Source organism: Jaculus jaculus, chromosome X, assembly GCF_020740685.1.
Source record: "Jaculus jaculus isolate mJacJac1 chromosome X, mJacJac1.mat.Y.cur, whole genome shotgun sequence".
In the NCBI taxonomy this organism is placed as follows: domain Eukaryota; kingdom Metazoa; phylum Chordata; class Mammalia; order Rodentia; family Dipodidae; genus Jaculus; species Jaculus jaculus.
The window spans coordinates 75,069,855-75,086,479 of record NC_059125.1 but is presented as its reverse complement, the minus strand read 5'-3'; the positions used below and the strand labels follow the sequence as shown (position 1 = coordinate 75,086,479).

The following is a 16,625-nucleotide window of genomic DNA, read 5'->3' as shown; positions in this document are numbered from 1 at the left end:
ATTCACTTAACTCCATAAAACTTGTAGCAATTTCTTGTCTTAGTGATCGAGTATGAGTAAGGATACATTTAAGATTCATAGTTACATGAGGAAAGTGACGTAATTTTGTGTGTTGAACAGAAAGCCAGGGTCTTTTCTTTATACCTCTTTAATATTACCGCATATAAGAGAGAGGTATGGTAAAAGGTGATTTGAAGAAGTGTGTGTTACTCCTTTGTGATGAGCAAGATGTGAGTAGAAAAATCCCTTTATTATTCATTTTTTATGTCTTAATAAAAAAGTGTCAGCTAAGATACAGCAAAATAAGTAAATATATTGACAGACATTTTGTCAAAGGCATACACATGAGTAAAAACACTTCTCTTACACTTATAGCTGCCTATTTTATTTATGTAACTGAAAAATCACATTTAGTCTCAACTTAAATTTTAAGTATATAATAGCTAAATAGATATGAGAAATACTAGTTACTCAGGAGGGTGAGGAATAAGAATCAGGAGTTTGATGTCATCATGGAGTGCCTAGGCAATGTAATGATACTCTTGCTCAAAATTTATCTCTGCAATTTGACCATAATGTCTATTATTAGCATAAGGAGACAATAAGAGCTTGTGATAAGCATATTATTGGTAGTAGACCAGGAAAACACTTCATGCTATTCATAAAATAAAAGAGAACACTTTCATCAAGTTTCAAAATTTGTATCTACTTCTAGATTATAAGAGTTGATAATTATATTTAAAACTTTTTAGGTTAAGTTGTATATGTATGAGGCAAAGTGAGAACTATATAAAGAAAAATATATTTACAGAGGACTTTAATGTGTAACATTTCTTTTTTATATATTTTTATTTATTTATTTGAGAGAGAGGCAGAAATAGAGAGGGAGGGCCTCTAGCCACTGCAAATGAACTCCAGAGGCATGTACCACCTTGTGCATATGGCTTACATGATGTTGCAGTCAGGTTCGTATTGCTGCCAGAAAATACCCAACCAAGAGCAGCTTGTGGGCAAAAAGGTTTATTTTGCCTTACAGTCTCAAGGGGAAGCTACACTATGACAATTGAAAATGATGGCATTAGCAGAGGTTGGACATCATCTCCGGGTCAACATCAGGTGGACAACAGGAACAGGAGAGTGTGCCAAACACTGCCAAGAGGACACTGGCTATAATACCCATAGGCCCACTCCAAACAATACACTGCCCCCAGGAGGTATTACTTCCCAAATCTCCATCAGCTTGGAACCTAACATTCAGAACACCTAAGTTTATGAGTGATCCCTGAATCAAACCACCATATTCTACCCCTGGCCCACATAAACTGATATCCATACATGTTATAAAATACAATGCATTCAATCCAACTTTCTAAAATCCTCATAGTTTTTATCAATCCTAATCATGTTCAAACATCTCCATAATCCAAGGTATTTTAACTGAGCCATAATCCAAAAAGTTTCCCCAAAACCCATAATGGCACAGAATGAACATTCACACTGCAAAAGATGGTACTAGGTATAGCAAAGATATATTTAACCAATACAAGATTTAAAACAATAAGGCAAACATCATACTCTGTAATTTCAAGTCAAAATATTCTAGTCAGTGAAAAATCTCCAAGTCTGATAATTCCAACCAGCAACAAGTCTCTGGAGTTCCATTTTCACCCCTCCAGCTAGTCCACTCACTGCTACGTCCACGGCGACCTCGCCTGTGTAGCAAGCAGAAATGCTTCTGCACTGGAAGAGAGCTGAGGACAGAGGGCCAGCACTCCTCGGAGGGATGCCCCCGGTGACCCCTTGGCAGTCAGTTACTGTAAAGGTTCCTGCTGCCCATGAAGTCACGACGACCTAATTGCTGGCACCAATGCTGTTTCTTTCCTGCTTTCTTCTAGCTGTTTGTCTAAGAACAGCTAATTCAACACTTATTAGTAATCATGCACGCAATCAGAGTACAAGAAACAATCTAAGCATTGAATGTGCCCCTCCTATGATTAGGGCAATGGAGAGAATGTATAACTCTACTAGGAATAAAAAATTAACTCTAGAACAGTTTTTAGATGGTGTAAAGTAAAAACAGCTTATGATGTTTGAGAACGATACTGAGCCTGAGAATATGAAAGTAGAAATATTGATCGGTAGTGTTCATAAGAAACATGACAGTTCTGCAGAAAAGGAGTTACAAAACTTAGGCATTCCCACCAGGAAACTTCCTGGGGGATATGTTCAGTACTTGATCAAGGGCAGATGGTGGACTCCTAGAGCTGGAATCTACTTAGTTCCACTCCCCTATGAGGGAGGATATGATGAATTCGGTAATAGATGGGTGAATTATGAAGTAAAAAGGAGGCTATGGCATTCTCTTCCATTTACGGGAACGCTTAACAAGGAAGCGTAAGCCTTGGTGTTTATACAGTCCTTGGGGTATAAGAAATAAGTAACCTGTTATTCACCTTACACCTAGTTTCTGTTTGTATAATGTTGTGGTCAATGATACAAGACGCCCTTCTTAAAAAATGGGTACAGTTCCTGCCTGATCAACATTACATGTATGCTTACAATAGAACAATACTCAAGATTGTTTAGATTAATGATTTCTGAGATCACTTGTTGGCTTGCTAAGTTTCTCTGTTCAATCTGTATAAAATCTTCATGAAACCTTCAGTAAATTGCAGCAGCATATTCAACTTGAGTGTGTCTGTCTGTCATTTCCTCGCCGAATCCCGAGTTCTCCTTGAGCCTTCGCCCTTGTTCTCCCTCGGTCCTGATCTCCCCGAGAGTCAGTCCGCGGCAGGTGGCGCCCCGAACAGGGACCTGAAGGACAGGTAAGCTTTCTTTCTTTCTTTCCTCAGAACTTAGGATCGGCTCTCACCAGGGAACTGCAGTCCCGCCGGTAAAGGATCACCGGTTAAGAGTGAGTAATCATAAGGAAATCATGGGGCATTCAATGAGTAGAAATGAAAAGATGTTGGGGGTCATGGTACAGTACATGTTGGCAAAAAATGGGTTTAATGTGTCCACAAAAGTTTTAGAAGAATTTATGCTTTTCTTAAAACAAGCTAGCCCTTGGTTCGTGGAGGAAGGTGCCATGACCTATGAGGATTGGAAACGAGTGGGACGTGAAATGCGTAGGTACGTCCAAAGAAATGGAGAAAAAACTCTACCTGCCCAGGCATTTCCATTGTGGTTACAAGTAAGGGAAATTCTTACAGAAAAACCCTTTGAAGGCTTAATTAAAGAAACCGCCTCCGAGGAGCCTGATGAGGTAGTTATTGATAATGTTGAGGACGGGGAACTAAGACCCCTGATTCCGAACAATTCTAATTTAAAACCTTCTGCCCCCATCTTAACTGATGGAAAGATAGAATCTGATGATGACAATGATGATGATTGGGGGCTGGATGATGAAATAGAGAGAATGCATTTTGATGATGAACTTAGGGACCATACACATGGCCATCCTCCGGCAATACGGGGTAAATTTAGACCATTAAAAAAGACAAAAAGGCCTCCTCTGCCTCCAATGGGCTTCCAGGGAGCAGTTAAGGAGGCTCAAGCAACTGGGGATTGCTCTCTTGTTTTTCCAGTGTCTGAACAGTTAACAGAAAATGATGAACCTGTATGGGAGCCCATTCCTCTTAAAACATTGAAGGAATTACAGTATGCAGTTAGGACATTTGGCCCTTCTGCTCCTTATACATTACAAGTGGTAGATATGCTGTCAAGTCTGTGGTTGACACCCTATGATTGGTATCAAACAGCTAAGGCAACTCTTACTCCCGGGGATTATATCCTGTGGAGGACAGAATATGAAGATAGATCAAAAGATACTATTACAGATTCTATAAAACGCAGGGGTCCAAAACCTACCATGGCAATGCTCCTAGGCACGGATGCTTATGCTACAGCACAAGCACAAACTTCAATTCCTCGAAATATTCTTGAGGTCATTACTAGAAATGCGGTCCTGGCATGGTGAAAACTTCCTCCTCCGGGAACCAAGGGAGGTGCCCTAGCAGGCATCAGGCAAAGCAATGAGGAACCTTATCAGGATTTTATATCTAGGTTGGAGGAGGCTATCAATAGGATGCTTCCTCCATCAGAAGGAACTAATCTTCTCCTTAAACAATTGGCTTGGGAAAATGCTAATGCGCTGTGCCAGGATTTAATAAGAAAGACAGGACAAATACAAGATTACATTAAAGCCTGTTTGGATGCCTCACCAGCGGTGGTACAGGGAATGGCCTACGCTGCAGCCATGAAGGGACAGAGATTCAGCGCCTATGTAAAAAAGACTTATGGGGGAGGAAAAGCCTCCCCACAAGGACCTGGTCCTGTATGTTTTAAATGTAATAAGACAGGACATCTGCAGAAGGACTGCAGACAACAAAGTTCAGGCCTTAATAACAAGGGACCTGCTCCTGGATTATGTCCCAGGTGCAAGAAAGGAAAGCATTGGAAAAATGAATGTAAGTCTAAGTTCCATAAGGATGGGACCTCCCTGAATGGGGAAGAAAAAGAGGAAAATGAGTCAAAAAACTAGGAGGAAGGCAAGCTCCTAGCCCAGAACAAAAGGGAGCTCCCCCTCAAGAGCAGAAGGAATTAAAATTAAATCCTCTTGCTCCAGAGTTTACTATTCAACTTAAAAAAAAAAACAACTCCAACAATGTTACCAAAAGTACTTTGAAAAGACATGCTGACCGGTTCCTGGAAAGGACCAAATATCTTAATAACCTCGGGAGGAGGATATGCTTGTGTTTTCCCACAGGATGCGGACTCTCCCATCTGGATCCCTGACAGGCTCGTCCGGCCACACTTTACGCAGGCGCAGGAGACGGCTAAAGAGGAACAACAAACAGCTGCTCCGACAGATGGAAAAACTGAAACTGAAAACGACACGGGGACATAATTTGACATGGACAAAGATAAAAACTCTCACTCGAGAAGCAAAAGAATTAATAATCAGCCAGGGAAAACCCCTGACTGCTTGCATGTATTTTGTGGCATTTTTGTCTCTGCTCTCCGCGCCGGCTGAAGTTCAGGGAATTCCCTATTGGGCATATGTTCCCAACCCCCCTCTGTTACAGCCTGTGGGTTGGTTGGATCAGGAGCCTATTAAAATCTTAACCAATGATTCTATGCGCATAGGCGGAGCTCAAGACTCGGAAGTCAGACTGAGTACCTCCTCTTTTATTAACTTTGAGGGCAGAGCAGATTCTTTACCAATCTGCCTTGTGCTCCAAGGGGGAGGGGTACCAGTAGGCTGTTTGCGCACCAGCTATCGGACGTTCCTAACGGACGCTCCCGATAGAACAGATCGTGGTAAGAGATGGATGTGGGTTCTACAAATACAGACTTTAGGTTTTCCTAATTATAATGAGACACATCAACAAGTTACAGAATTGCCTTTACCATCCTGTATATTAAAATATAGAGACAGGAATCAGTATTGGGACTCTTCTCTCACAAAATATCCTGCTTGGTTAACTTGCGGCTTCCCAAATGCTGCTACATATTATAATCCAAAAAGCTCTGATGTTAAAATATGAGATTATTCTGCTTCCTCAGGGGAAGGCAAATATGAGAACTATATTAAAAATAATAAGGATAAATTTAATGGGTTTGAATTAGGAGATATGCTAGGGGAAAAAATAAAAAGATGGTTTTCTCAAGGCTATGTGGAACCAACCTGGGTAGCCACAGAAGGAAATATATCTAGAACTCATTCAGATTTATTCAGGTTGGTTGCCGCTGCAAATATGCTTCTTAAAAGACAGCCTAACACTACAAAACCTATACCTTATGGGCTTAATGCTTGTGCTGCTTATCCTAATGCTCTATTGATTGCTCAACAAAATTTTGTTAATATTACTAAAGTAGGAAAATCTTATCAAATTCATTGTTATTCTTGTAAACTTACTAATTGTATCTCCTCAGGAGACACTAAGAATTTAGGAGTAATGCTCATTGTTAGACGGCCTCCTTATGTGATGTTGCCAGTAGAATTAGGTGATGATCCTTGGTATGATAATTCTGCTCTTCAAGTGTTAAAAACATTTAATGCACTATTGCGGCCAAAGAGGTTTGTTGCTGCTTTGATTCTTGGTATCGCAGCTTTAATTTCGATACTCACCACTTTCGCTATTGCTACTACAGCATTAGTAGAAGAAATTCATACAGCTCATTATATTAATACGTTAAATAAAAACATTACTTCCGCCCTGATGGAACAGGCTGCCATAGATACTAAATTAGAAGCAAAAATAAATATTCTCGAGGAAGTAGTTCTGGCTCTAGGACAAGACCTAACTAATTTAAAAACTACATTATCTACTAGGTGTCATGCTAGTTTTCAGTCAATTTGTGTTACACCTCTTCCATATAACTCATCAGAAACATGGGATAAGGTAAAGGCTCATTTGCAAGGAGTATGGAAGGATAATGATGTTACTCATGATATAGATACATTACAAAAAGATATTTCTGCCATTAGTCAGTCTCATCTACAAATGGGAGGTTTAGAAACCTTAGCTAGGGATTTAGAACAGCGAGTTCGCTCTCTTAATCCTCTAGATTGGATTCAATACTTTGTTTTGATTGGCGTGCTGCTTTTATTAATACTTTTAGTGGTCTTTCTGTTTCCTATTCTTCTTAAATGCCTTTTCAGCGCTGTGGCTGCCATGAAACAGGAAGTCTTTGAGCTTCATTTTAAAAACAAAAAAGGGGGAACTGCTACGTCCACGGCGACCTCGCCTGTGTAGCAAGCAGAAATGCTTCTGCACTGGAAGAGAGCTGAGGACAGAGGGCCAGCACTCCTCGGAGGGATGCCCCCGGTGACCCCTTGGCAGTCAGTTACTGTAAAGGTTCCTGCTGCCCATGAAGTCACGACGACCTAATTGCTGGCACCAATGCTGTTTCTTTCCTGCTTTCTTCTAGCTGTTTGTCTAAGAACAGCTAATTCAACACTTATTAGTAATCATGCACGCAATCAGAGTACAAGAAACAATCTAAGCATTGAATGTGCCCCTCCTATGATTAGGGCAATGGAGAGAATGTATAACTCTACTAGGAATAAAAAATTAACTCTAGAACAGTTTTTAGATGGTGTAAAGTAAAAACAGCTTATGATGTTTGAGAACGATACTGAGCCTGAGAATATGAAAGTAGAAATATTGATCGGTAGTGTTCATAAGAAACATGACAGTTCTGCAGAAAAGGAGTTACAAAACTTAGGCATTCCCACCAGGAAACTTCCTGGGGGATATGTTCAGTACTTGATCAAGGGCAGATGGTGGACTCCTAGAGCTGGAATCTACTTAGTTCCACTCCCCTATGAGGGAGGATATGATGAATTCGGTAATAGATGGGTGAATTATGAAGTAAAAAGGAGGCTATGGCATTCTCTTCCATTTACGGGAACGCTTAACAAGGAAGCGTAAGCCTTGGTGTTTATACAGTCCTTGGGGTATAAGAAATAAGTAACCTGTTATTCACCTTACACCTAGTTTCTGTTTGTATAATGTTGTGGTCAATGATACAAGACGCCCTTCTTAAAAAATGGGTACAGTTCCTGCCTGATCAACATTACATGTATGCTTACAATAGAACAATACTCAAGATTGTTTAGATTAATGATTTCTGAGATCACTTGTTGGCTTGCTAAGTTTCTCTGTTCAATCTGTATAAAATCTTCATGAAACCTTCAGTAAATTGCAGCAGCATATTCAACTTGAGTGTGTCTGTCTGTCATTTCCTCGCCGAATCCCGAGTTCTCCTTGAGCCTTCGCCCTTGTTCTCCCTCGGTCCTGATCTCCCCGAGAGTCAGTCCGCGGCAACTCACAGTACTGGCAAACTTCATTGGGGCCAGCTGTTCTCCTTAGCAGCCATCTTGTGGTCCATGCATATCCACTGCAACCCATGGTTCATCCTCATGGCTCCAACCAGTCTCCATGCAGGTATCAAGCAAACCTGTTTCACACTGCCCATGGCCATTTCCAAAACACAAGACTGTATTGCAAATTCAATGACCCTCTCTTTCCTGCATTTCTTATACTCCACAACCAGCTAGGGTGCCAATTTGTTAATTCATGGGGGGGGGGTAAAGTAGACTTTGAAGAACAGGACACCCCATGAGCACTTAGGCCCCTTCAAAAGATTCTACATTCTTTCTGTTGCCCCAATGCAAGTCAGCTGGCCTAATCTCAACAGTTGTAAACTCTCAATTGCAGCAGTTTTGGCCTAATGATTTATTTCTGTGCCAAGTCCCTCAGTTCACATTAGTCCATTTATACACACTGCAACCCTGCACAATTCTCAGGATATGGGTTTAACAACAAGCCTCTCATACAAACTGCTTCTATCCTAGTCCAGAGAAATCTCCTTTTTACCCACATAAGCCAAACCTCACAGTCCATAGTTTTTACTTCATTCATGTCTTTCAACTCTGACCAGCCAATAGTCCATCAAGCTGTACTTACAGCACTTCAAGGCATCTCTTAGGCCAAAGTTTCAAATTAATCCACATTCCTCTTGAAAATCAGCTCCAAAAGGCCAAAGCCACAAAGTCAGGTATCTAGCAGCAAATGACCCCACTCTCAGTACCAACACTACTGTTGTAGTTAAGTTCACAATGCTGCCAGAAAATACCCAACCAAGAGCAACTTGTGGTAAAAAAAAAAAAAAAGAGGTTTCTTTTGCCTCACGGACTCAAGGGGAAGCTCCACGATGGCAGGGGAAAATGATGGCATGAACAGCGGTTAGACATGACCTCCTGGCCAACATAAGGTTGACAATAGCAACAGGAGAATGTGCCAAACACTGGCAAGGGGATACTGGCTATAATACCCATAAGCTCACCCCCAACAATACACTGCCTCCAGGAGGTGTTAATTCCCAAATCTTCATCAGCTGTGACCCTAGCATTTAGAACATGTAAGTTTATGGGGGACACCTGAATCAAACCACTACACATGGGCACTGAGGAATTGAACATGGGTCCTTATGCTTGGCAGGCAGGCACATTAACCACTAATCCATCTCTCCAGCTCTGTCACATTTCTAAAATGTAAGCATATATTTTAAGGCATGTTTAAGAAATAGCTAAGAAACCAAATAATGATTTGATTGGCCTGCTGTGCATGTCATTAATGACAAAATATAACATGTTGGTGATAAAAATGAAGGAGAATGGGAGCAGATAGCAAAGCTATAGTTTTAAGCCAGAAAGTATTTTTACCTATGGATTGTTCATATGTCAGTGCATAGTTAATAATAATCTACCTGTTTGATATTTGCCAGCAAAATGCAAATATAAAAATTCAGCTCAGAGAAAGTACTATACTTCATGGATTATTTTTATATCATATATAATATTTTCACAATCATATTATAAACTTCATCAATATATATATGAGGAAAAACTAGACTAACAGTTTCTATGCTCTACCTTGATAATTAATTATAATTTTGACACTGAGGAAAATAGTCAACCTGATCCTCAGTTTTCTCATTTTGCAGCAGCCAAACTATTACTGAAAAGTTTAGAACAGTTCATAGTATAGTGCTATATGAAGCTTATTTATTGTTTGTGAAGAGATATAACAATAGTGGATGAGGATTAGGTATAGTAATGGCAGAGCTCCCATTACCTCTCTCCCTCTCTCTCTAGCAAATAAAAAAAGACACTCTTTTAATTAAAAAAAACTCAGTTACTGAACTAATGGCTTAAGGATAAATGTCCTTATTTGACAGTCTGTGAATAATAATTTGTAAATGTTCCAAAACACATAATATATGCTTTATTTTTTGCCATCAGTAGTCTACCATACTTTAAGCATATAACCTAATGGAAAAAATCAGTGTTATTTAGGATAAATGTTAAGGATCATTATGTGGAATAGCACAATAAAATAAGAAGAAGCACTTATAATAAGGTATAAAATGTATTATTAAAATAATATTTTTAATATTCTTACATCAATAAGTCATTTGAATCTATTGAGACACAAAATTTATTGTTCTATCTCAAAGGGATGGTTTCTTAGACCATTTAAGGGCAAGATCTTAGTCTTATTTGATGCTTTGAATAATTAGGTCCTGTGACTAATGACTAGACAATGAAAGATATGACATGAATTAAAACTATAAGCATATAATAATTACTTCAAAACAAATGGGAGCAAGGGTTGGGGGATCAAGGAGTATAACCCGTTATAACATAGATAAAATAAAATAAAATAAAATTTAAATAATTAAGCATAGCCAAAGAGTGAAAAATAAATCCTATTAACAAGTTGCATGACAACTATACAGTGAAAATTATGGAACTTGGACAGTACGTTTTTTAGATTGTTTATATAATCAGGTTTCTATACTTATCTATTTCCACAATAACTGGCAACAAAACAATTAGTAATCTCCATTTATCTATTCAAGAATGATGGGGGCTACAGTCAACATGGTGTTCTCGGCAGAATAGTATTTTTTTTTTGCTTTGAATTTTTAATTTTCTTGCTTTTAAATTGAAAATAAAAAATACATAAAATGTTATAATTGCTCTTAATTTTTCAAAGTGAAATAAAAATTGATAAGATGTCCAGGCTCTACATTTCTTATAAAGTGTTTTCAGGCCCAAATTGATCAAAGTTACTGCCATTTTGGAAAGTTTTTGATGTTATTAATTAAACATGTGAAGTATAATGTACTGTCAAAGTCCACATATATTGAAGCTTACCTGGAGGACGATTTTCCTTTCTGCGGGCACCAAGCCGTTGTGCTTCAGTTTCTGAATCAAGGTTGTCTGTTCTATCACCAGAAGTAATTTTGTGCTCTTTTGCACTGTAAGAATCTGTGAAATGTCTTTCTTCATCCATTTGAGATCTCTCATTGTCAAATTCACTCTCCATCTTCACAAGGTATTTTTTACTGTCATAATCATCTTTCCATCTTTCATGTCCAGTGTTTGTCTGTTGTGTTTCAGAATTAGACTCTGTTTGATCCCTTTCAAAGATAACTGGCAACTTATGAAGCTCACCTTGACATCTTCCAGAGCCAACCAGCGGTTCTACAGTGGGAAGCTGATATCTTCTAGAGCTATCCCACTTTCTGCTATAGTCTAAATGTTTTCTTTCAAAGTCAACTCCATGTCTTGGATATTTAGGCTTGTGACCCATCCAGAGTTTTTCTAGGTCACAAGTACTCTGGCACATTTCAGCCCTCCTCATGGGTTTCATAGAATCAGTCATCTCAGGGCTTTCAGAGTCTGAATTCACTGTTTGTCTTTCTGACCAAGAATCCATCAAGCGTCTGCCCTTACCAGTGCTCTGCTGAAACATTTCTGTATCCATGAGGCATTTAACAGCGGCTGAGGCTTGCTCATGTCTTTTGGCATCTGATTCCATCTCAAATGGGCCAGAATCAGAGTCCATAATGTATCTCCTAGATGTATTGCCCTGTTTTCTTTCTTGTATTATATGTATGTGAGACGTTGATGGTGAATCTGACCTATCTCCTTCTGCATCAGAGTCCATTGCATGCTTCCCAGAATCAGGGATCAACCAAACATTTTCACTCTCCATGACTTGTTTGGATTCCATCAGGCGTTTTATAGAATCTGCAGCCATTAAGCGTTTTTCTTCCTTCAACATGTATTTCAGAGATGCCGAATCTGTGGAACATTCATCTGAGTCTGAGTCTATTCTAGGACTTTCATTGTAGGAGTACAATTCATTTTCAGAGTTAGACTCTTCGAAGAGCTTTTCTGAGCCTGAGTGCATCAAATGTTTCTGAGATTCAGCATCCACCAGGAACTGCTCAATTCTCACCAGGTGTTGTTCTGTCTCTCTCAGTTCTTCAAAAGCTCGTTTGTCTGAGTCTGAGTCCTTGGAACAGTTTTCTGAGTCTGAGTCCATCTCCCAGATTATTGAGCCAGAGTCTCCAGAGTTCTGTTCGAAATCTGAAGTAGTGCCTCTATCAGAATCTGAAGCCAAAATATCACTCTCAGAACCAGAGTCCATCAGAGGAGTATCTTCCATGACTCTTAGATCTTGAAAACTTTTATGATACAAAGGAGCACCTAAAGATTTAGTACCCTCTGTATTAGAAACTTCTGGTTCAGCTTTGCTTATGTTATCATGCTGTAGTGTAAATTCTTCAATACTTAAAGAAAGGACAAACATGAATACTTAGTTAAATATTCATCAAGCATTAATGAACACATTATCTCTCTACTAAAACCATTATGAGAGAAAATATGAAGTACATATTTTTATCTGGAAGGTTGTAAATTACAAATTACAGCACTAGGCTACTTGTGAAACAAAGAATAATAGTGTGTGCTTATTTTATATTCTCTTGAATTTTCCCTCACATTAGTTTTTCAGTATACCAAAAACTGACTGCCCAAGTAGGTTACTTCCTTGCAATATACAACTTTCTTATCCTTATTTAATGGATACATCAGTTTGGGGTCAAATATATTGAAATTGTAGAGTAAAATTATATTGTCTTTTTCTATATCCTACTCTGCATAGAGACTGTATTTAGGTAGGCTTGAATATTAGTGAGGATTACCTGGAAGTGTGGACTTTTTGTGGAGAACAGTAACTCTCAGATACTCTTTGATTTGAATGGGAGACATATTGTAAGGCAGGCACAGGTCCATGTGATGAAATAGTTGTAGTGATTGGCTGCAAAATAAATGATAAACTTATAACATTTGCTTAAAACAAAACAGCATACTAAGTCATTTAGACTAAAGTGTGGGTGTCAAATTTGTGAGTTACACTTGTGCTTAATGGACAGACATAGTGAGAAGTTCCAAAGTAAAATTTTAGGATTGTTATTTAAATATAAGTGGTGAGCATGATACATACATTGTGGGGTATTTCCAAGGCTGTTCTTTCTTATAAACTAATCTCCACTTCAAAATACAAGATTGATCCTATAATAATTACCAGTCCCTTGACTATAACAGGAATTTATAGAATCAAAATGGAACAATTTGAGTCTCTGTTAGAAATTGAGTGAGAATTCAGAAAAGATTTCCTCTCTGGTTTTTTCAAACAAAGGTAGACAATTTCTGCTACTATGGAAAGTCAATTCTTTCACATACAGATAAGTGTAGAAAAACCAATGTGACAGAATATAAAGAATAAGGCTTTCTCCTCCTGTGATTTCACCTGAACACAGGTATGTAAGTCTGCCTCCCCTACCCAGGCAGGCTGGTAAGAAACCTGAATTTGTGGACAGCCTCATGAAATACAAATAAACTGGGTTCCTATTGCAAAATATTTTTTTGTTTTTTATTTATTTGAAAGTGACAGATAGAGAAAAGTCAGAGAGAGAGGGAGAGGGAGAGAGAGAGAGAGAGAATGGGTGCTCCAGGGATTCCAGCCACTGGAAATGAACTCCAGATGTGTGTGCTGCCTTGTGCATCTGGCTAACGTGGGCCCTGGGCAATTGAGCCTCTAACCGGGGTCCTTAGGCTTCACAGGCAAGTGCTTCACCACTAAGCCATCTCTTCAGCCATGCAAAATCATTTTTGAAGCTTGGTGTGGTGCACTCCTTTAATCCCAGCACATGGGAGGCAGAGGTAGGAAAATCACTGTGAGGTTGAAGCAAGCCTGAGACTACATAGTGAATTCCAGGTCAACCTGGGCTAGAGTGAGACCCTACCTCAAAAAGAAAATCATGTTTGGCACAGATTTCTCTGTGATGGAGGTTCTCTCCTTCTCCTCTCTCCCTTACCAGCCAGGCAAGGACAATTCTCCTCTGGCTTGAGTTTTCAGCTAGCCATATTTTTAAAGAATTTATTTATTTATTTATGAGAGAGAGAGAGAGAGAGAGAGAGAGAGAGAGAGAGAGAGAGAGAGTTCACCAGGGCTTCCAGCCACTGCAAATAAACTCCAGACACATGTACCACTTGTGCGTCCTGCTGATGTGGGTACTGGGTAATCGAACCTTGGTCCTTAGATTTAATAGGCAAGCATCTTAACTGCTAAGCCAATTCTCCAGCTGTGGATTTGTTTTAGTGAGAGAGAGAGAGAGAGAGAGAGAGAGAGAGAGAGAGAGAGAGAGAGAGAGAGAGAATGGGTGTACCAGAGCTTCTAGCACTGCAAATTCCAGATGTATGCACCACCATGTGCATCTAGCTTATGTGTGGATTCTGAAGAATTGAGTCTGGGTCCTTTGGCTTGGCAGGAAAGTGCTAAGCCATCTCTCCAGCCCACTGTTCATGGATCTTAACTCCCCCTATGAACCGCATAATTCATGATTTCTCCCTCAACTTAATACTTTAAAATTTGCCCATCTCAAAGTTTTGTTGTTGTTATTGTTTCTGAGGTAAGGTCTTGCTCTAGCCCAGCCTGACCTGGAATTCACTATGTAGTTTCTGGGTAGCCTTGAACTCATGGTGATCCTCCCACCTCTGCTGAGATTAAAGGCATGAGTCACCACACCCAGCTGATTTTTTTTTCATTTTTGATAAATAATTTAGTAAATCAATCCAAAAGTTGGGATTCACAATCTCCACTACCCCCTACTCAGAACCTAAAAATCCTGTATCACTGGGCTCAGGTGATAGAAATTTTAAGAGATGGGGAGCTAGTGGCAGGTTTTTAGGAGTGTACCTTTGAAGGTGACTATGAGATGTTAGCCCCTCCTCTCTCTTTACTTTCTGGTCATAAGGTGGTTGGTGCTCTGTTCATTCCTTTCATGATTTTCTACCACAGACTTGAAGCAAGGGCACCAACTAGCCATGGACTGAAACCTCTACCATTGTGATCAAAGATAACATCTCAGCCTCTCTCATCTCATCTCATGATTGCATATAACCCAAGCTAGCCTTGAAGTCACTATCCTCAGAGCTGAATTTCAGATTTTCTTGCCTCCACCTCCCGTGTGCTGGTATTACAAGTGCCTACCACCATGTTTGGGAACGTATGTTCCCTATTTTCATTATCTCAGGTGTTTTTCTATAGTGTTGGGAAGGGAACTAACAGAGCCTTTTCTCCTGGAAACTCGCTGAAACTGAAGTTGTCTATGTATCTGAACCCAGTGTCTGCTGGACTGAGATGTTCACTTGTAAGGGGGAAACATACTAGGAATAGCAAATGCCTGGGGCAACTGAACCAAAATTATATTATTACTATTTGTTGTTATTTTTCTAAGTATGGTCTCACTCTAGCCCAAGCTGATCTATAATTCACTATATAGTCTCAAGATGGCCGTGAACTCACAGTGATCTTCCTACCTGTGCTCCCGAGTGCTGGGATCAAACGTGTGCACCACGCCTGGCCCCTAAAATGATTTTTCAATAGGCACACAGTTTACTTGTATTTTATGAGGCTGCCCCCAAAATTTCTCCACTTCATCCCAGTTTGTGTTAACATATCTTTATTAAAGTGAAATTCTCACAAAAAATAAGTAAACCATATAAGGAGGAAGTAAAAACAAGTGATTTTATGCTTCTAGAGGAAAAAAAATGGAACTATTTTCTAACTGGATTATGGATTTTTTTTCTGTTTCTTTATATTTGTCCTTGGGAATTTTTAAAATAATTTAGTTTTTTATTATTTTAATTTTTGAGTGTGTACATATATATGGTGTGGGGGGGGGCATGAATGTACCCATGCATGTTTTTGTGCATCTCTCTCTCTCTCTCTAGCCTCTTTTGGAGAAAGGATCCCCTTGGCCTGAACTCATCAAGTAGGATAGATTGGCTGACCAGCAAGTTCCAAAGATTCACTGTCTCCACACCCCCAACATTGATATTACAGGTGGGTGCAAGTACACCTGGAATTTATGAGGATTATGAGAATTATACTTGGGTCCTCATGATTGCAAGGCAAGCACTTTACCAACAGAACTGTCTCCCCAGCTCCCCTTCTTAGTATTAACTCTATTTCCTGACCTGTAATTATCTAAGTTAATTATAGTTCTTTGAAATAGTTTTTCATCATCTCTCCTTGTTATATTTAAGAAAGTATGAGTGAGGTTTCATTATGACACCGACTACACAAAAGCTTTGGAATCTACTGTCTTGGCAGATAACTGTGAGTTTCAAATAAGATAATTCCTAGAAATATAACTAATTTAAACTTTGTCTAAATTATAAAATGTGAATGATTTAGTGATTAAAATAAAGACAGCATTTTTATATAGTAATGGAATATGATATATAATGAAACTTCCACATGCCAGAGAAAGTGAATATCAAATGACATCCATATTTTTCTAAACACTCATCTAAAATGTTACAACAGCAAAGCTAATACATATATAATATGTGTTTAGCACCATAAGCCATTAGGGAAATGCAAATCAGAGTGACACTGATATTCTATCACATACCAGGCATATTGGCTATCAAGAAAGCAAACAATAAATGTAATAAATACTATATACATCAAGATGCTATGCTATATACCCATAGCTAATATCATGGGGTATTGAGAAAAACTCAAAGTACTTCCACAAATATCAGGAAAATGACATAGTGACCATTTTTCCTCACTATTATTCAATATAATGCATGGAGTTGCAGATAGAACAATAAGACAAAGGAAATAAAAATGGTACAAATATGAAGGTAAGTAGTTAAAGTATCCTTAGTTTTAAATGATATG

General features: G+C 39.0%; 1 protein-coding gene across 1 annotated transcript in view; it reads right to left on the bottom strand.

The window, feature by feature from the left end:
* LOC101608556 (dentin sialophosphoprotein-like) overlaps positions 1–11,594 on the bottom strand; it is a 29,406-nt gene extending 17,812 nt beyond the window's left edge. Inside the window, exon 1 of the mRNA XM_012951458.2 lies at positions 10,733–11,594. Coding sequence (XP_012806912.2) covers positions 10,733–11,594 — 862 coding nt within the window. The remainder of the gene's footprint in view (positions 1–10,732) is intronic.
* Positions 11,595–16,625: the final 5,031 nt, after the last annotated feature.